Source organism: Grampus griseus (assembly GCF_964374135.1).
Source record: "Grampus griseus genome assembly, chromosome: 13".
Lineage (NCBI taxonomy): Eukaryota > Metazoa > Chordata > Mammalia > Artiodactyla > Delphinidae > Grampus > Grampus griseus.
Window position 1 is genome coordinate 41,340,617 of NC_139007.1, and position 22,027 is coordinate 41,362,643.

Consider the following 22,027-nt stretch of genomic DNA (forward strand, 5'->3'; position numbering starts at 1 on the left):
CCCATTTGCTGCCGTCTTGTACCAGCAGGCTGACCTGACCAAACCTTCACTTCCAGGCAGCTCTGGACGGTTTTCCTCTTCCCATTATCAAACCCTCCCATCTTCTGTCCCAGTTTCAGTCAGGGGGCTAGTTTTTGCTGGGTGAAAAAGGGAATCAAATAAAGAGACTCCATATTGATGGCGGTTAATGTTACCTCTCCCGACTACAATATTTTCATGTTGGCAGTACTATTTTACGGACATCTTCATGCGGTATGGTTCTCAAGCGGGGCACATGCACTCCCTGGGTCATGCAGAGGTTTGCCAGGGATACTACAAGCCACAGGCTGGTTAACAAGGCACAACCTGAAGGATGGGAAAAGTATTTTATATGAAGATGAAAAATGGATATCTTAGGAAAAATACCAATTTTTCATAAAATGACTAAGTTAGAATGAGACTCTGAAGGCCCCAGGTCCCAGGGGCTACAGGTTTATTCCCATTGATGTTGGGACGAGTTCTGGGGCAAGGTTCGGGAAGCACTAACGGTGTTCATTTCAGACCACAGACTGGGGCTTCAAATCATGTATGGACACTGGTGAGCCCACATTCACAATGGCAGCGCTAGTGCCTTGGGCAGCTCACAGCAAATCCCGGGATGCTCAGCAGGCCCTCAGGTGTGTTATTCTCAGGTCTACCTTTCACTCCACAGGACGGCATCACCCATCTAGCCATCCACCCACTCATCCAACATCGACCATCAGCTCATCACTGCCCTTGGCGCAGAAGACTGGTGAACAATAAGGCAGTTTCTGTTCTCAAGGAGCTCACAATCTGGCGGGGAAAATGCATTAAGAGAAGAGTCATATTATTAAACACATTATTAGAAGAGCAGTAAGTATTCTGGAAAGGAGCATAGGGTCCTGGCTGCTGGGGGGAGCAGTCATTTGTCACTGATCACATTCTCCTTAGAATAGTCCCTGTCATACTGGAAAACCACTTATTTTTCTTTCCAGTCATCAGAAGTAATTTAAAAAATAAGGTATATCTCCATCCCCCCAATGGAATTCTGAATATTTTGCATGTTTGGAAAGAATGAGGTATGATTTAGGAATTTATTAGGAAAAATTTCTGAGAATGTAGGTATACATAAATTATGAAATTTCATTTGATATTGCAAAGATATTAGAGATACTAATTTTCATCCTGTTGAAAAGTATTCAGTATTTCATGAAATACTAATTTCATTCTTCTCTGTGGTTACAATCTATATTTGAGAAATAAAATATATATACTATTAGTACCCGCCTTAGTAAATCTGTACCCCACAATATCATTTTTAGGATAAGAATTTGTTTGAGCTTCCTTTCTTCTCGCTCTCCCTTTTGCACTTCCGGAATTATTTCCTCCCTCACTCCCTTCCTTACCTCCTTCCCCCTTATTCTCTCCCTCCCTCCCTCCCAGAAAATTTTTTGGAGGGCCTAATTGAATTCCAACAGTTTAATATATAGTGGTAAGAAAGCCAACAAAACTTATCTAAACCTATTAAAATACCTTTCGGCAATGAATCGACCAAACGCCATTTTATCCCAGTGCAACTTGTTAGGAAATGCCTATTATGTCAAGTGAGGTTCTCTTGTCCGGAGCCATGACAAAGGAGCAGATGACATGCCTCATGCAGCGGGCTTCAGTGCCATCCTCCTCTGCATTCTGCTGAAAACCTTACCTTCTTCAGGACTCATGAAAGAACTATTCCAATTAATACAGTATACATTCTTAAAGTCCCATAGGAAATTTCAGATAAAAATTTTGCAGCTCCAATACAACTAGAAAAGTCCTCTGGTGCCAAGATTTAACCACAGGAGGATTCCTGTCTTTCTCGAGGCAGGTAAACACCCTCTGGCGCTTGTCAGGGAATCTTCAGTTGTGTGGCTGTATCTGAAGGACTATGAATACATTTAACTTATCTTGTGGAAAGGTCTGGTTCCTTACACACCTTTCTTCGCCATGCACGAGGTAGAGCGGAATACATCATTGGCTTCAGTCTACAACTTGATGCCCTAACACGGGGGAGGCCCTGCATCTACTGGTCCTCTCTCTGGTCCTCCCGGCCCTCAGTATGCTGTGAACAAAGTGGACTCGGAGGACAGTGTGAGGAGTGAGCACGGGTGAACAGAAATCATTTTGTCTCATTTACAACATCTGAGCTTTGGCAAGTTGTCTTCTCCAGTAGGTTTATTATTTGATTTTAAGAAAGTAAAAAGATGAATTGGGAGATTGGGATTGACATATATACACCAATATGTATAAAATAGATAACTAATCAGAACCTGCTGTATAGCACAGGGGACTCTACCTCACTTCGCTGTACGGCAGAAACTAACACAACACTGTAAAACACCTATGCCCCAATTTAAAAAAAAAAGAAAGTAAAAAGAATGAGATTATTAGGAAGCCTCCGTATGAAGCAAAGCAATGCCAGATGCCAGCTCTCCTCAGGGAACAGAGCAGGTCCTTACTCACTGCCAGGTTACGAAAGACAAAAAAATATTTCACCATCACTTAGGTGCCGCTAAGGCACCTTTCAAGATACAAGAGAACTTTTTGGTTAGTGCATTTAGTTTCCTAACCCCAAACTTCTAAAACTTTCGAGGGAGGGAGGCTTCTTGGGAGGTGTTGGGACTCCCTGGAGGTGGTGTTTCATTTGCCTGGACTGGTCTGCCTCGGCAAGATCTCTTGGCATCACATAAGTTTCCTGGAAGAAAAAACCTGAAATGTCTCTGATTTCTTCATATTTATAGCTACTCTTTTCCCTTTAGTCTGCAACCCTACTCTGTTTCAGAATGGTTCCAGCGAGCTGTATTTCATAAGTGTGTCCTCAAGTTAACCCAAGTCTTGAGTTTTGCTTCATGTGAGAGAATCCACAGTTAACTCAACTGATGAATTGAAGGCTATACTTTGAAGAGACTGCTTTCCTTTAAAAATCTGTTTAAAACAGGCTGTTATGACTTTTTCAGATCTTTTTGAATGACCAAGTCAAAAACAAACACAAAAATCCCCCAGAGAGTACTTGAAAATTATCCGACCTACTGAGAAGTGAAGATGAAAAACAAAGTTATATCTTTAAAAATATCTAGAATGTGTTAATAAATTGCCCAGTATTGTGATAATCGTATGTAACAAGATCTTTGCAATTTTATCAATTTAGCAATTGTATTAATACCAAAACCAACACCACAAAAAGTTGGTTAGCCAGAAAATCCGTTTCACTTAAAAAATGTCAGAAACTTTCTAAATATAAAGGCTATTTCAGCAAGAAAACTGTCCTCTTTGTGTAATTCTACACGTCATCAGTGATCTTAGAATCCCAGGATCTCAGATGTAGGAGCCTACAGCAAATCTTATCCAACCCCCTCATTTCTACGGACAGGACCTGAAAGGGCGAGATTCCAGGTGGCTGTTGAATGCGTGCAGCTGAATGAGTGCGGAGCCAGGCCCCGCCTGTTGGCCCAGTCCACCTACTGCCCCTTCTGCAACACCAGGCTGTTCCCCTGCTGAGCGACTTCATTACAGGGGTGGAGGGACACTGGGAAACATATGTATTGACTCCAGGACAAGAAAGATTCTTCTTGCAATTGTCTCTTTCTCCTACAAGTGGGACACAGAAAATTTTAGTTAGCAAAAATGCCTGATAAATTAAAACGTTAGGGTATGCCTAGTCTTCCTTTAACAATCCTCTGAATTAACTAGACAATAGCCCAGCCTTTCTTGTGGGGGGGGGAACCCCACTCCAGGTGTTCTGAATGTTTCTGCCATTTGGAAATCATTGCACAATGGTTAAATTCTCCAGGTGACTCCTTACCTCTTGGTATGGGACAGATATGTCACTCCTAAAGTACCTTCCATGATTTAAACAAATGAACAAAAAAAAAATTCAAATGTAAAATGCTGTCTTTTTAATTACTAAATTAAGAAAGTTAAACAATTTAAAAATGTAAACTCACAAAGAAATCGTAACAAAAAAGGAATTAAGACTTCAGAGTTGCCACTCAGTATTAAAAACTCAATAGAAATAGGGTTTTTGACTTGTTAAACATATGTAATTCAAAGTTGGTACAAACAGCAACTAAGAATGTAATACGTTTTTTTGTGCTTCCCCATGAGATGTAAAGTAGTGCATAGTTATTTCACTGGAGGACCCTTGGACATAGAGAAAGTCATTTCATTAGCAGTACAGGACATTCAAACACGTATTTTACAATGGGAAATGTACGACCTCCCACCCTCACCTTCCCATAAGGGTTAGTTGAATGAGAAAGTTTAGCAGGTTGCCACGACTACAGTGCTATGGGTTTTAGACCATTTAAATGTGGTTACAAGGTTTATTAAATTAAAAAAGTTGGAAACATTTCAGCATTCATGTTTTATACAAGAAGTTTGTGTGGTATCCATCTTCTAGTTCCCCTGGTAGTATTGGCCACTTGCTTGCTTTAAAGAGGCTCACTTTTAAGTTTCAAGATCGTAGTAAGTCGAAGCAAATACTGGAAACAGAACTTGTGACTTCAGCTGGGGGGCGGGGTGCTGCTGAAAAGAGTCAAAGTAACAGCCATCTACAGGCACAGTCATGAACCAAAAAAGTGCAATCCAAATTAAAAAAAAAAAAACAAATCATGTTTTGCAAAAGCCAAAGAACGAGGCCACTGGTTTTCAGAATAACACCGGTGCTTTTATGTTGATTTTCCAGTCAAATCCTCACTCTGGGTCCCGAAGCTCTGTGGCCCACGTCGGCCACGGTCTCCACGTTAGCACCCACATGGTGTATGTACAGGGATGTATATATTATATATATTCATATTTAGAAAAAAGAAAAAAAAACAAACACCTGTCCCGGTTGGTTTTTGTTAAAACATGAAAAAAAATTTTATTGTTTTAGACAAAGAGGCCACTTTTGGAAAATAATACTTTTTTTTTAGTTGAATCAGGTGAAGACAGAGTTAAAATCACATAGGATTTGCATTTTAAAAAAAGGAAAGCACTAGGATCGTTGGCACTGGAATAACTATTTACACTGAACAGAGGTTTGGCCTGTTACATAACATCGATACAACGCATTTTCCAAAGTCTGAGAAATAACAAGGTTCTGTCTCGTATGCTTCACAGAGGAGGTTCGGATTTGGGGACAAGTGTCATTAATGAGGGCCATGGAAGTTCGTCAGCTTCAGAGTCACATGCAATCTGATCCTGGACAGTTCTCACTGCTCTGCTCGGAGCAGCTGGCTACGGAATTGAAAGCTAATGGGGAGGGGGCGGGGAAGCCTCTTGGACCAGGCCTCTCTCTGCAGACCCAGGTCTTACAGGTTTTCACCAGGCTGATACTGGGGCTCTGTGGCGGTGAAGTAGTCTTCCAGGAAGCCCTGCAAGTACTCGAAAGTGGGCCGCTCTTCGGGGTCCTTTTTCCAGCAGTGGATCATGAGCTCATGGAGGGAGATGGGGCAGTCCTGCGGACACGGCATCCTGTAGCCGCGCTCCACTTGCTCCAGCACCTCCCGGTTGTTCATGCCTGCAAAGACAAGGGCCATGAGAGCGGGCGCGCCGGGCTGCCCGGCCACGGCCACCGCCCCCTGCACCTCCTCTTTCTTCTACGTGGAGCCTGCGGGTGGTTAAAACATGTTGAGGGCTGTCTTAAATTAGACCCTGTCTTTAATGGGCTATCACACCACTCAGAAATAAAAAAAGGACCCCACTACTGACACACGCAAAGCCCCAGAGGATGAATCTCAAAAGCATTATAAGTGAAAGAAGCCAGACACAAAAGGCAACATACTGTGTGATTTCATTTATATGAAATTCTAAAAAAGGTAAAACTACAGTGATAGAAAGCAGGTCAGTGGTTGCCAGGGGGGCGGGGGAGGGGAATCCTGCAGAGGGGCCGCAGGGAACACCAAGGAGTGATGGAAACATTCTGTATCAGCAAACCATCCCCCTAAAGGCCAGATGGTAAAGATTTTAGGTGCTGCGGGTTGCATACGGTCTCTGTCGCATATTCTTCATCTTATTTATTTTTCTACAACTCTAAAAAGGTACAAAACAAAAACAGGGTGGGAGCCGGATTTGGCCCACGGGCTGTAGTCTGCCAACACATGTGCTATATCCTGTATGTGGAGGTGTGACTATTTATGTTTGACAAAACTCACTGAATTCTTAAAATTGTTGAATTCTATTGTATGTAAATTACACTTCCATTAAACTGAGAAAAATATGAATGAAGCAGATAAGAACAAATCCACGGAATGAAAAATAAACCGTCCTTTGTTCACAGGACCCGTGAGCTCCACTGATGAACTTCATAAATTGGCCGTCCTCGTGCCTGGGCAAGCTCTTGGTGCCCCGCTGTCTGAGATCTGACATCACGCCACCACGCTGGGCACCATCCAGCCCAGCGACCCCTAGGTGCCCTGAGGTTTGATGACTGCGATGGGGAGACAGGGCGTCTGTGTTTACTGATGACCTTGGACAGGCCATCTATCATTGGAGACCTTTGCGACCCACCGGGGGAGCTGCCTGATAGTGAAACATCAGGATGCCTGGAGCTAACAGGAGACATTCTGGGAGATTGCTAACCCTCAGGAGAATGCAACCTCCCTGCACGTTGGCCTTCTTGACAGAACAGGAAATACCACACTTGGGGTGAGCCGAATGCCCTGACCCCTTTCCCAATCACTGCCAGGCTCTCTCCTCTGGTTTTCCTTCCCTTTTCTGCCATATCATGTTCTGCCATTGCCTGCCAAGCCCTTGTATGTTTTGGCTGCTCCTTGGCCCTGAGCCTATAATCCTCTCCAACTTCTGACCCAGTTAATTTACAAAAGCAAGAGCCCGAGTTCCAGCCATTCAGAAACCCAGATTTCTTCCCCCAGCTCTCAGGGATGTCATCAGCAGGACACAGCGCATACACGTAGCAGCTCCCTTTAATGCTGGAGGAGGTGGCAACCTGCTGGCTAGAACCCTGTAAGCCTGGCCAGAGCAGCTGGGCCCAGGTCACAGTCCTGTCCCCCTGAGTGGGGGACACTCAGACTTCGGGATCTGTTGTCAGTTCTCTTTGTTGTTGCTTTTGGAGCTGGGTTGATCCTGGCTCCCGTGGCCGTCCAGCACAGCCCTGTCAGTCACATGCTTATCCAAACCCTTTCAGGATGCTTTCTCATTCTCTGCCACTGTAATTCCTTGAGGGGGTAAAATCCGTGTGTTATTCCTGCTGTGTTGAAGTAGGCCTGCGATTTAATTATTCTAATATAACCTTGGTCACATTTCGGGGGTGACCCTTATTTTAGCGAGAGAGGCTCGGTGAGTGAATCTGGCTCCCCTGCCTCTGCACCATGCCTGTCTTTACAGGGGCCCACTTCAGTTGGACGTTCAGTCAGCTCTGAGGCTTATTACCTTAAATCCTCCTCCCACTACTGAAAACTCATTTTGACAACTCGGGATGGAACGGGGGAGCTGGAAGCAAGGGGAGACACTGGAGTGTCCTGCAGCGCTCTGGACAAACCAGGGCACGGGACAGGGACCAGCATGTCCTTATCCACGATCCCCAAATCCAACAAGCTCTGCCAAGCAAAAGTTCTGGAAACTCACTTGGCAGCAAAATTGATCCAAACTCACCTCATTCGGCCGTAAAGCCTGACCTGGTGTGAGGCTATCGACTGTTTCTCTTCATTCATACATATCGCTATAGAAGTAAGAATGTGTTTGAACACAGAGTGCAGCCCCAGACTCTCCTAGGGTGTTATATAAATTATGGTCTAAGCACTGTATGGACTTTCTAAAAAAAACAAAAACCAACGAGTCAGACCCTGAGGCACATCCAGTCCCAAGGGTTTTGGCTGGGACGCTCCGGCATCAGGAGTGGCAGTAGCCACCACATTCCAGCCACCCCGAAAGGGTCAGGAAGAGAGCATAAGTACGTATCGGGCCTTCTCCAAAGCGCCTGCTCTGTATTTCAGTACAGACCTTGGTTTCATAATACCAGTATCTCAGAAGCCACAGGTGGAAGGTCTAAAACCTCGGAAGGTGTGACAGGCCCTTCTGGAGGTGGTACAACCCACCCCCAAATGCCTTCTAATGCTTTATTCTGGCACTGAGACCACCCAAAACCACACCAAGGAGTATAACTAATCATTCTCCTATTGCTCCGCGGCCCTATGTCAGTAAATGTTGCATGTCCTTGAAAAACAAACTACTCAAATGCAAGGATTGCATGTATGTTTTAGAAACTCTTGATTGTCTCCACCAATGGAAAGTTTAATTGGCCGCTTGGGTCAAGCCTGATTTTCTAGTGCTCTGCCTGAGCCTGGGACACAGCGGATGCGGCAGCTTGACCCTCAGCACGTAGCGTCTCCCGAGGCAGCCTGCTTCCCAGGCAGCTGTGACCAGGGACGGAGCTGGACCTCGGCCCACATGGGACAGGGCACCAGCAGCCTCGCCGCCAGCTCCTGGGCACACTCTCCACCTCCGTTCTGCCTGCACCCTCTACTCACTTCTCCTCTTTCCCCTCTCATGCCTCTACCCAGGCTCCCCAGGCATGGGGAGCACACAAAACCGATTCCACACACCAGGCCAAAGAGAAACATACCAACGTCAGCTTTGCTGGAAAAGTGGGATATAAGACAACGCACTTGGCTGCCAATGACAATGAATGGGGCTGGCTCTTTTCCAACCAGCCATAAGCCAGAAGTGGACCTGACACCTTCACGATGGGCCTCGGCGGCAGTAACCGCGCCACCAAGAGATGCCCACTCGGCAAGGCTTGGGTCAGTTCTTATTTCACAAACAACACCCTGAATAAGTGGGTTGTGTTCCTATTTTTTTAAAAATAGTACTCTTGGCTCTAAGAACTTTGAAAAATCATATTTAAGAATTTCTTTTTAGCAAAAATGGATTTTCCTCTTTATACTATTTCATGTTTCCTTTTTAGATGGCTTCATATTTTTGTGACAAAGAAAACTGTTATCTCCCCTCTTTTTAGCCACTTTTCCCAAGACATTGGTTTTATCCAACACCTGGGAGGTGAGGGCCAGGGACTGGGAAGGGGACACACACAAGACTGAGTGCCAGGGTGGTCAGCAGAGTCCCGAGGGACATGAGAACACTGGAAGAGATGAATCTTCGTATCTTGCTTCCAATTGAGGAAGCAGACAGGGGGGTGGGCGGGGACGGGGGCAGTGGTGGAGGAGGGTGCCTGGGAATGTTCTGCCCTTTTCTTCCTTCTTCAGTGGGGAGAAGGCCAGGGGAGAAACAGAAAAGATAGAAACTTTAAAATATGGTGTATGTTTTAGGGAAACTTTGTCACCAACAGTTCTCAGTGGAAGCTGCAGTAGAGACTGTTTTTCAATAGGAGGGTGGTCTCTACCAGCCGGTGGTGTCTCACTGTGGGAAGTGTCATGGCCATAAAGCCCCCCAGGGTGTGTTGCCTGGTCCCCAACCTCTGCGTCAGAGAAGGGGCACAGGGCTTGGCGGCCAGCGAGCAGACGCGCTCTCTGTTTTCACTCCAGCCTGCCCTCCTTTGCTCCCACCTCAGCAGTTCCTTACCTTCCTGCTCTCCCTGGCGTCAGTCAGGAAAATGGGCCATTTCCACTGGTCACTCTCACAGGGCACAACCCAGTGGGCCTCAGTTCACAGAAAATCCGTGTAGCCTGCCGTGCTGGGGTTTGCTTTTCAAATTGCTCTTCTCTGCATCTTCCATGAGGGCCTCCTGCCACCCTGCACTTCAGGCTCTCAAACGTGGCCACTAGTAGCATCCTTTCCAGTTGGTCTGCCCCAAATCCTGCAGCTGAGATTCTCTGGCCGAGTGGACTGCATTCGCTTCCTGCCATTATGACCATATTAACCTTCCAATTCATGCTGCTGGCTTCCTCGAGGTTCCCGAACTCTCACTTTGCAACCCTGACTACGTATGGTTGCCGACAATGTCTTCTTTCACGTGTGTGTGTTTTCCTTCCCGCTCTCCTTTTTTTCCCCTTCCTCCTTTTCTTTTACACTTTCCTATTCCTCTTCCTTGAGCTAGATATTAACTCGGTGGAGTCTCCTCGCTTTTCTTTTGGGATCTTTAGGGAAGAAAACGGTTCATTTTCATTGTCAGAGCCACTTCACTACTTCGACTCTGTGTCTCTCAGCAGGTGACTCGACTTCCCCTGGCCTCAGTTTCTCCACTTGTCAAGAGAATACCTCCACATTCACTGTGCTTTTAGCTCTTTGAAAAAAAAATGTCTTCTATGAACGGAAGGTGTTGGGCTTTACAGCTCTCCGTTTGTGTAGCTTCCTAATATGGATCTCCGAGGGGCCATCTCTATACGATAGGGGATCTTCACTGTTGCCCGTTCAGGTTTGCATCCTGGGTTGGACTAGGGGTTGCGAGAACCTGGATTTTTGTGCCATGTTTATAATTAAGCACTTTGACAATGGGAATGATGCTCAGGTTCCCAGATATCCAGCTTACTTGAGCAAACCGAGCTTTCCGTTGAAACGAAGTTAGACCCTACTGTGCATAAGGGTTTCCGACCGAGGCTCCCCCTGGCTTCTCTACATAAACCCTGGAAAAAGCCCTTCTGTGTACTTGTCTGCTGAGCATTTCTGGGAGTGCCGGGAGGGCAGAAGGAAGGAGGGCGCAGGTAATGGCTTGCTCAGCCCGAGAGCGTGTTATCAGATCACCGTGTGCTCTAGTTATCTTACCAGGCTACAACTGGGACGCTTCAAGTTAGGTTCTGGTTATGAGATCAAAGTACAGATTTTGGGCAGATAGATGTTGCTCCACGAGTATAGTTGAAAATAAAGGAGTGACCTTGAGAAGGCACAAGGATGACTAGTTTTGTTTCTCTTTCCACATCTTAACCAGATAAGCTCAGGACAGCTGTTTTTATTAAGCCCACTCTGTTAATAAATACAGAGATGACGGCTACTCAGGTGCCATAACACACAAAGTTGTTTAAAGTTGATAATACAGTATCACGAACAGCTCCTTTGTCCCAGAAACGTGAAAAAGGGACAGTAAGGGTAAGGGTGCCCACCGGGAAGGCCGCGGAAACGCACAGATAGGGAAGAACTGCCCTCTCCTCCCGCCCTCTCTCCTTCACCTGCCACACCGGCCAAGAGAAACTTTGTGGGGGGAGGTGACAACACGACTCCTGGGCATTCCAGGAAGGATTCCCTCTGGAGGGAACACCAGGAGCTGAAAGAAAAAGCCTGCAGACTGTGGATGGGGGCAGGGAGGACAAAGCACCCCTGGCTGAGATTCGAAGGTTCATCCCACCTCCCATTCTCCTGGCGGCAGAGCCCTAACTTCTTCCCACCCCAAGAGAAACCTGCTCCTGTCATCACGCTGGGCCCAGTGGGGATAAGGGTGCAGGCGACAGTGATGGGCTGCTGAACACAGAGGAATTTAAGTCTACAGTTCAGGCTCTGTCTGAGGCATCTGAGTGGGGCAGAGGGAGGACAAAGGTGGAGACTTCTAATTCTTTAAGGAAAATGCTATACATTCACTAGTTATCTTCCTCTTCAAGTCATTATCAAGTGACTAGACGCATTCACGGAAGTCAGGCAGCTGTCAGTTGCTAAAGGAGCTGAAAGTGCTTCAAATGGATGAATAAATGTGATACACTTAAGAGAATGTTCCTGCTTTGTCAGATCCTGCCAAATTCCCAAAGCAGGTGTTCAGCTGAGAGCCGGGGCACTGAATGGCCGGGACATTCTGCCTAGAACGGTGCTGGGACATGGTGTCTGAACTGATCACGGGGTCAATTTCTCAGAACAACGTTGAGGACAGAGGCTACTTTGTGGCTGGGAAAAAACATGCTATATTTATTTGTGGAGATGACGAAATAGAGCTGAAAGGCTTTGCAGGCTATGGGCAAAGTCTTGTTTTAAAAGCCTCATAGGCATAATCTTTTCTCCCCCTGCCTATAGCCATCCATGCATCCATGCATTCACTTAGACGTCCTGAGAGTACTAAGGGGCAGACACTGTGCTGGGCATGGGGAACACATAAAAGGAGCCCCCTTCTCAGAGTTCAGAGCTACTGGGAAATAGAGACACAAAGACAAGGCTTTCAGCAGAGATGTACCCAGTGGCATGGAAGCAAGCAGAAGGTGCAACCCAGGAAGAGACATGAAGGAGGCTACACAAAGGAGGGGGTGGGCGTTTGGGCCGGGCTTTGAAGGATTCGGAGGCAGGGAGTGGAGCTGAGAAGAGAGACTTGCGTGTTTGAGAGAGGTCTCTTGGTGCGAAGTGTCGGCACGCGGCGAGCAAGAAATCACATCTGGTCGTGTCGCCCGCTCAAAACCCATCAGTCACTCATCTCACTAACAGTAGAAGCAAAAGTCCTTACCGTGACCCAGGAAGACCCTACCGATCTGCCTGGGGCCTCTTGGCCCTCTGGCTCCCTCTGCCCCAGACACACGGGCCTCACGGCGGTTCTTCAGGGCCTCTGTGCTCCGGTTGCCTCTGAAGGGAGGCTCCTCCCCCAGGTATCGACCCTGAGCCTCGCTTCCTCAGATGTCATCTTCCTGGGGAGGTCCTCCCTTGCTACCCTCTATCCCCGTCCCCGTTTTATTCTTCCCCTTACCCATTACCACCAGCCAGTGCTGAATACATTTTGCTTATTTGTGTTATTGTCTGTCTCCTCTAAGGCATGAAAAGTTCAGGAGGACAGTTTTTGTCTTTTGGTTCACAGCTACACTCCTGGGGCCTAAACAGCACCTGGCATATAGTAGGTATTCAATAAATACTTGCGGAATGACTGAAGGGAAGAGGTATGAAGGACAATGCAAACAAAGGCTTCTGGAGTTTATCTGGAAGGCAAGGGGGAGCCATGGACTTGTTAACTAGTAGAGTAGGATAAGCGGGTCTGTGTTTTTCCAGGATAACTCTGGTGGTGACAGTGATAAAATGGTGGGGGAGGGGAAGGGGGGAGAGACTGGAAGCGGGAAATTCTATGAAAGGGGGTCACTGCACCAGAGGATGACAGCCCACCATGGGGCAGTGGGGAAGTCACTTTCCCTTCCCTCTTGACCCCCATCCTCACCACCAGCCGAAGTAACTTTCCTGTGTGTGAAGGTGACAGAAAGCCACTCTCAGGTATGAAAGAGTTCAGAAAAGTGTATCTCCACCTACTGCTCTTGAAACAAGAATTACTTGAAAATACACTCTAGCCACCTGAGAAATAACTGCATTGAGAAGTCAGGATGGAAATCACGGTGGAAAGGGACTAGGGGTCTGTCCTGGGTGCTGTCCACAGGCACGAGGACTCAGGGCAGCGGAGAAGCAGCCCCTCGGCACATACTGCCCACGCGGTCGCACCAACAGACGGCGAGGACGCGGACAGGAAAGGCCTTCCTTCCATGGCAACAATGGGTGAAGCTGAATGACTGTTCCTTAGCGGTTGCTCTTCTTCATTAAGGTAATCATCCTATAATTGGAATCCCTCTCTGTAAAAGGGATCCCTCAAGAAGAGGGTACTGTGAGATTCAGAAGTCCAATTAAATATGATTACAGCTGTGTTAAAGAACGAAAACAAGCAGCGTCCACAGCGAGGGGCAGGTCAGGGAACAACTTTCCGTGGCTCCCATCACGCCCTCGCTGCCACGGCCCCCTGGCCACCACTGCAGACCGGCCAGGCCTCCCTGTGGCAGCACAGGCCCCTCACGGTGGGCTCTGGCCAGGCTTTCCAGCTGCTGGTCCGGGTACCCCTGCCTCACGGCCTTCTCCGCAGACTAAGCCTGAGGCTCCTTGAGCGGGCGCCCTTCCGCATGCCCGTCCTTGTCTGGGACCCTCTTCCTCAACTTGAGGGGGAAACCCCACGTGCCTTCTTCTCCGTGAAGCTTCCCAGTCGTGGCCCCTTCTCTCTGCCGCCCTCGCAGAATCAGGGTGGCTATCAAAGCCCCCGGCACGTCACCAGTTGCTCAGAGTATGTAACTCCGCGCAGTAAAGCGGACTTGGTTCCCCTGTCAAACTCCTTTGCCATCCTCACGGGATTCTGAGTGAAAGGTCCTTCTCAGGACCTGCTGTATGCAGATACCTGAATCAGGGTCCCCCCCCATTATCAGAATTAAGATTGGGGGCCCACGGTGGGTGAGTTCAAGTACTCCATCCCTCGAAGATGATTTCCTCTAATGACAGAGAAGTAAGAAGAAAGGCTGATTTCTTCCTGGATTTGATGCACACTTTATCCATCTGACTTGCAAGCTCTATGAGTGCAGGGACTGGATTCATTCCTTTGCTCACTGTTCTAGCTCCAGCCACTAAAACAGCGTCTTGCTTGAGGACCGTTCTCATCAATGCTTGCTGAGAGTAGGAATGCCTTGTTTATATTTATTTCCCAGGTCGAGCAAAATGCCAGGCGCGGTCACACCTACTGACGCTATGCCGAATGAATGAAAATCCCAGCCTAAGTTGTAAAGTGAGGCCGCTTTCTTTATGCCCAAACCAAACGTGACAAAAGACTCTCCCTCAGAAACACACACCTGCCTTCCTTCTCCGAGGCTGCCGCCCCCCTCTCCCCTTTGTCTTGGTTTCTGCGTGTGACCCTGAGAAACAAAAAGCAGCTTTGTCTTCCTGGAAGGAAAGGCTTCACAGAAAGGCAGAACGTTAACCTTCCCCCACAGCTGCATTTAACACATCGGGTGGCTGGAAACTTGGGGGACTCAGGAAGAGATTCATTCAAAATTCAGACAATAAAAAAAGAGGTACCTTCACATCTTCAAAATCCCGAGACCTGCACATTCTCCCCCTTGAGGAGCAATTCAACAATGCCCGTGCTGTGCTCCAGGCCCCTCCGGGGCGGCCCTTTCTGCCCTGCTAGCTGGCTATTCCCAGAGCAGCTGCCCACTTGGTGCGTGCCGGGGGCAGCAGTCGCCACAGCATCAATAAAACTGCCTTCCGCCCGCATCTCTAACCGCCCAGTGCTGGTGCTTCAGAGACAGGGAATTTGTCAATTTTGCCTCTGTGCCAACCTGGCTCTCCTAGGAGTCCTGAGGCTACGACCAACCCAGAAAGAGATCTTCTTTACTTCTCTGCATTCTCCCAAGATGACCAGAAACAATCATAAAAAGGGAACAAAGTGATTACAAATTAATCGGCCCTCGCCGGCTCCTCTGACTGCAAAGATACGATTACAAACTGAGGATTTGCAAGAGCCCTCAATTCCTCATTAATCTCCACTATCGTTTCTGTCGCTTTTTTATTTTTAAAAGCTCCTTTCTTAGGCAGGGAATGATGGGGAGCTAGGTTCTTTCTGCACTCAACAGTAACTGAAAAATATGTCCTTAACATTTCAGAAAGCAGATCGTCCCTGCGCTATAACCACTAAAGCGTGGAGGTAAAATGGCACGATTATCCTTTATGTCACCATCTGTCTAAATTAATGAATTCAAGCGAGAATAACCTAAAACCCGTGGTTTCTTTGGAGAGCATGACTCTGATAATCCAGAAAAATTCTGGGGCTTAAGAATCTCCAATGTCTTTACACTATACTTGCTTTTGTAGAGCATATTTTAACTGTTCAGAAACGTGCAGTGAGGGAGTTCCCCGGTGGCCTAATGGTTAGGATTCTGGGCTTTCAGTACAGTGGCCCGAGTTCAATTCCTGGTCTGGGAATTGAGATCCTGCAAGGCGCACGGCATGGCCAACCCCACCCCCACCCCCCCTCCCCCCGCCAAAAAAATCCCAACCAAACAAAAAACCCCACAAAAAACAAAACCAAGAAACGTGCAGTGAGTGGCTTCTAAATTGCGTTTCCCATGTGCCTCTGTTGTCTCTGGCCATCTGGAGCGGGGCCTGCAGAGAGGGCAGGTCCTGACATCTTCCTGCCAGGTTCACTCCATGGGTCAGTGCTACAGAGTAATCAGAAAGCAGTGAGGGCTTTTCTCCTCTTTCCCAGAAGTGTCTGCAAACTCCATTTGGGCAGAGGTTCTGCCAGTGACACTTCTGCCCTGGGAGCCAGGGACCCACACTCTTACTGAGAGGGGAGAGAACCCATGAACTGGGGCGGGCTGAAGCATCCACCAGCTACTAATTGCATTAATCCTGGCACGCGATTCACGGTGGCTGCTTGTCTACCTACCACAGGGGCTCCCACTTCTGCTTTTCTCTGGCTAAATACCTGTCCACGTGCTTCAAACTCATGCTTGGCAGAAAGCTGAGGATGGGGTTTAGAAGGCAAACAGGGTGAAGGTTCCCCAAATGGTGCTGGGAGAGCAACCACCCAGGTGCATTTCTGCTGTGCCCTGCCCTTACCTGGGTACGGAACTCTTCCTTTGGTGACCAGCTCTGTAAGTAAGATTCCAAAAGACCACACGTCAGACTTGATTGTGAACCTCCCGTACAGGGCTGCTTCGGGGGCTGTCCACTTAATGGGGAACTTTGCACCTGCAGGAAGAACACCCGGTTACTTGTCAGGCAGAGAGCATGGCGCTGGGCATGGGGCTGGGAAGGAAGAGCAAGTGGAAGTGCTTTCCTGGGATCAGGTTCCGAGAGGAGGATGGGAAGGAGGGGAGACAGGACACAGACTAGGACTGAGCAGCTGTGGGGTCTGCTTCTGGCTCTGCGACCTTAAGCAAGTCCCATCAAAGGGCTGGGCTTCAAGGCCGCTTGAAGTTCTGGGCTTTAGAACTTGAATCTACAAACCTATTGTAAGGCATAGGTTTGGTCTGGAGGTAGGGCTAACTTGTGATTTAGGAAACTATATATTTTTTCTTTTGCTTTCAGATAAAGTTATATTTTAATAAATACACATAGAATTAAATCACACTGCTACTCTCAAGAATCCTTTAGTATGTAAGACCATAGTCTGCTCTTAGTGAGGTACATAAAAACCAGATCAAGCCACCACGCTTCTCCCAGGGTGGAGACAATTTGCTGCCGCCCAGGTGTCATGCTGAGATGGGCTGTATTTCCCCAACGCCTCCTACATCTACAGCAGAGAAATGACTTTGCCTCTGTCTACTTCCCCTGTACACTCTCTTTCTTCCTTCCACCCTTTCCCCGGATAGTGGCCACCTTTAATTCTGGGATAGTTTTTTCTTCTGCACTGTATGATCCCTTGCTTACCTCCCTACCTTTCTCCCACCAGCCAGACAGGGTACTATCTAATGTTTGTTTTTAAACAGTGGTTTTATCTCAATGACTGTCTTATGAGTCTGATTTCTCAAGACCAAGAAGCAAATGTTGTGCCAAAGTGAGTAGAATCTTTTCTTTCAAATGTCTCCGATTAAAAGAATCCTTTCTCTAATCAAAAAGGAAGGGTGGGGTCCACCCTGCTTCTTCTGAAGCGAGATGTATACACGGGGAATTAAAATTGATTCAGCAGCCTGCACTCTCACACGTTAGGCTCAACAATGATAAAGCAGTTTCAGATATTTCACTGAACAAACTAAACAGGCAATTTTTATCAGTGATGTAAACAAAATTATATGTTTAAAGCATGTTAGTTTTACTTAGGAACTCCTAAAAAAAAACATACAAAGGCTGACAAAATGAGAAATTTTCACAGTCTCTTCTATGAAAAACCATTATGTGTAAAACTGGCAAATGATTAAAATCTTTGAATTAGCAGTGTTTTAATAACCAGAGGTTAGAATAAATTACAGCAATTAGATTTTTGTTTTAAATACAGTACATGATAACATCTTCAGCAAATCTACCCTGGCATTTTCTGGCAATATAATTTTCCTCTCCATCTCTTCTATGCCCGTGAAATGAAATTAAAAAAAAAAATCCTACTATTTTATTCCATTGCATCTCACATTAACACTGGAACAGAGAAGTTATTCTATAGTTTTTCTTCCTTTTATGCATCGAGTTATTTTTAATTAGCTACGTTTCTCAAGCGTAATTACTTATATCTTTGCTTAAGTGTTGCAAGGTCTGGTATTCTCTGAACAGTCATTTTGTTTTTAAAGTTTCTTTCAAAGCATTCTTCTCACACTTCCTATCCTCCAGCATTCTGTTCACGCAGCTTTGGACTCTGAGCCTCTGGGATTAATGTGATAGATTTTCTTCAGTGTCGAGAGCCAACTTTGCCCTGGACCAAACCTCAGCTGGAATTCTCTTATTTCAGAGAATTAAAGGTATATTAAATTCATTCCTATTTAAACCATCTCTCGAGCCAAATGGCTTGGAAATCTATGTCTGTCTCCGAAGCAAACAGAACATTTTTCTCCACTGTGCAGACACAAATCCTGCAAATAAAATGACAAGCAAAAAAAGCCTTTCTTCCCTTCTTGGAATCACTCCACGTTGCTCAAGATGTGAGTGTTGCTGAAAGTAAACTATTTAAAATTGGGATAAAGTCATTTTGGATTTTCTGAGAGAAGATTTCATAATTTCAGATTAAAAAAAAAGCAATTATCAATATATCAGTCAGTTGTGCTAGTCTGCTTTCTTATTTTCTCACTGTATCATCTACAACAAGAACTATAATATATAAACCTTCAAAATTGAAGTTGAAACAAATTGAATTGAAGTTGAAACAAAGGCTGTAATGGATCTCTGATAGGAAATCATTTGTAGATATGTGCTTTGACTTGCGAGCAGGAGCGTACTTACATAAATTTATTTTGCACTAGTTTTCTTTCTAAGATAAGCAATGTATTTATACCTAATACATTTTGGAGGGGAAAAAATGAAGAATGTCTTTGTCTGATTTCTCCTTTGTTTTGGGCCCAAAATAGCAGCCACTGTTGACAAAAGAAGGTTCTCTAAAGATAACTCACAGTTTCAAGGAAGACAAAATGTTCAATTAAAGCACTGATAAGCTATTAGTGATTAAGTGAGGTTTCAACTGAGAAGAACTAATCAGTGCTCACTCTTCTACTCATCTCATTACCTCAATTTCCCCTCATTTTCGTTTCCCCCCTCCTGAGGGTACAGATGCAGCTCCACATCAGGGAGAGTTCACCTGGGGCTTGGGCAGGGGTCTCTGCAAATGGCCATGCGGTTGCACACTGCAAATCCCAGTCTCTGAGAACAGCATCCCTAAGGTTGCCAAGGATACCACCCTGTTGGGGGCTGGATGGGCTCTCTCCTCGGGTAAAGTTAGGAAACCTCAGAAGCCTGGAAGGAAGGACCTCCTAGGTGTAAACATTGCCTTTTCCTTCAAAATAAAGTTCTCCTCCCTCAGATTTTTTCATAGATATCACAGCAGGCATAAAGCCAGGATCAAAGTTGTCTTCTAATTGGTATGGATTTGTAGAAAAAAGGGGACAACGTCAGGACACCTACACCACAATGAACTTGGTGTTGTCATGTAACTAGCTGATTTGCTCTTCCTGAAATTCTCTTGTTTGGGAACAGGATTAGATGCCGAAACAATTTCCTCTCCTCTGTACTTCACTGGAGGAAACAACAGCAGCCGATGCAGGTATGATGGTCTGTGCCACTGATACCACAGGCTATGAAGGACCTGGAAACTCTTAGCGTGCTCGTTCAATGTTTAGGTGAACTAAACAATACAGAAATTATCATCACTCTAGTTTTTATTTCTTACTGAATTAAACAGTTTAGGATTCTGTTAAGCCAACAGACAAAGGCCACACATAATCTATGTGTATTTATGTATGGACTTGAAAGCATCTTTTCCACCGATGTTTTCCAGGCAGTGTCTGCAGGTTTTACCAACTTCCCAAGGTTAACTCATTGCTGAGAGCCTGACTTGGTGCTGTCATTGGGGCCCAGGTCCTGGAACCACTCTACAGGTAGACTATCTTTGTACTTTGGTCACTTACCTCCCAGAATAGCAAGAGGACCAGCTAGCCTCAGGCTAAATCATTTTCTGTGTCGAGTAAACATAGCAGTGTTTTAAATAATCATTTCTTATAGATACCTCACGCCTGCTTCTCTAAAGTCTCCGGAGATGTGAAACGAGTGGGCATCAGCGTTGTGACCAACAGGGAGATTCTACTCCCGTGGCTTCAACGACTGTCCTGACTCCAGTGATGCCTGCATTTGTATCATCTGATAGGACCTCCCCTCCTGAGTTCCTGACCCGTAAAACCAATTCCCTCCTCAGAGCCTCCACTGGGACCTCACAGGGCCTCTCAAACACAATATCCACAATGTATCCTCCCCACGATTCTGCTGCTTTTTCAGTGTGTGCTGCCTTGGAAGCTGCCTAAGTGAGGACACCAGAATGCTGAGAATCTTCCTTCTGGATGCCGTGTCTACTGGTTCTCCACTGTGCACTCAGGTAAGCAGCACGGAGCCTACCTAGACGAGCTCGACAGATCTTCATGGAGTTATCTTTGGCCTCTGCTGCTTTAGTGTCGTCCACATTGAGTCTACTTCACACCCTTGAAGGTGTCTGTCCCTCTTCATCCTCACTACCTGCACTCCAGTCCTCACTTGCTCCCTGCCACCTGCCTCCTTCCTGCACTGCCTTCCACTTGGGCCCACATGCACACTCTGGTCCCTCCTTCCTACTCCCCAGCCTCCTCCTGTTATCCGGAGCCTCATCTCCTCTGTTGTCTCACTGGCCCCATGACCTCTGACCGTCTTTCCTGCTGCAGGGCCTCCAGGCAGGCTGTTGGCTTTGCCGCAAGTCCCACCCTACTCCTGCCCCATGGTTGACTCCTGCTCTCCTTTGTTCCTGGCCTAAGTGCTTCTGGCACGGGAACCCTGGCCCGGGCACTAAGACTGGGGCAGTTTCCCTAGCTCTGCACTGCCAGAGTGGCTGGTTCTTTGCGGCTGTTACCATTTAAGTGCAGTAAGCGTGTGAGCTGTCAGAAGTGCGTTTTTCTCCATAGATACCCTCGGGGGCCGGCGCGTGTCTTTCTGGATGGCCACCATGTCTCCAGTATTGAGCCCAGTGCCTCATGCACAAAAGGCACTAGGTAAGGGGGTGCTGAATGAATGAGTGACTGGACGCTGGTAGGCCACCGGACCTTCCCTTCCGGCTGAACAACCTCGGTTCCTCATGGGGCTTATTGTCAGTTCCCTGCTCTCTGGCCAGTCCTCGCCTTGTCCCCAGTGACCAGGGTCGCTGTCTATAACCATCTGGATGCGCTTCTACGTGTTTGACAACTGTCAACTACAGTAGAAAAGCATCTGTCACACACTAATGAAACTTAAAAACACCTGGAAAAACCCTGATTTTAGTGCCAGATGAAGGGTGTTCAGAGCCCCTTTGGGTCTGAGTGCACCTGTCTGAGGTGGTGGGAATCCTGGACTTGGCTCTCTGAGGGGCCTGGGGCTGAAGCTGGGGGGTAAGAGCCGCAGAAAGACAAGGTGGCCAGAGGCCTTGGAGCATTCACAGCCAAATAAAGTGGAAAATCCTTTTTTTTTTTTAACAGACTGGGATGGAAGCAGGTGACTGGATAGCAATCATTCCACCTCACTGGTCTTCTTTATAGTAAGGTTAACAACCGTCCATGTTTTAAGTAAGAGAAAGGAGAGAGCTGTGGATTTATTCCGTTATCAAAGTTTGTCCACAAGACAACAAAAGATCCCACCCCTGCTGGACTGGTTTTGTTCTCTCTCTTCCTACCGTAAGTATTTCTGGAGTTTCCTATGTGCCTGGCGTGGTCCTTAGTGCTGGGGCTACCAGAGTGAATGCAACCTCCTGCTCTCAGGGGGCCTGCAGGCTAGCTTGGGAAGGAGATAAAATAAACGAATGGCCATTATATATGTCAGACAGCGACCAGTGCTATAAAGAAGAATAAAATGGGCTACAACCACAGATTCTGTGGGTTCTTCAAGTCACACTAAGGACTCCGGATCCCACCTGGGTGTGGTGGGGAGCCACTGGGGCCTGTGAGCATCCTCTACCTCACCCTCTCCTTGTCTTTAAAACATGGAAATAACGCGTTATTACCTAGAGAATGATCTGTGATGAGCCAGAACATGAAAAGCATTTTGACTTTTCAAAACTCTTGAAAAGCATCATGACATTTCAAGGCCTGTGGGTGTCTATCAGCAATTAGGTAGATCAGCGGTCCCCAACATTTTTGGCACCAGGGACCAGTTTCGTGGAAGACAATGTTTCCACGGACTGGGGTGGGGGAGGGGGGATAGT

General features: G+C 46.8%; 1 protein-coding gene across 3 annotated transcripts in view; it reads right to left on the bottom strand.

Annotated features, from left to right (window-relative positions):
* Positions 1-4,875: 4,875 nt before the first annotated feature.
* The window catches only part of FYN (FYN proto-oncogene, Src family tyrosine kinase), a 209,254-nt gene continuing 192,102 nt past the window's right edge, over positions 4,876-22,027 (bottom strand). For all 3 annotated transcript variants that reach the window (XM_082669301.1, XM_082669299.1, XM_082669300.1), the window contains 2 exons: positions 16,255-16,386; positions 4,876-5,539 (listed from right to left, as the gene is read on the bottom strand). In XM_082669301.1, coding sequence (XP_082525427.1) covers positions 5,331-5,539; positions 16,255-16,386 — 341 coding nt within the window. In that variant the 3' untranslated portion in view covers positions 4,876-5,330. The remainder of the gene's footprint in view (positions 5,540-16,254; positions 16,387-22,027) is intronic.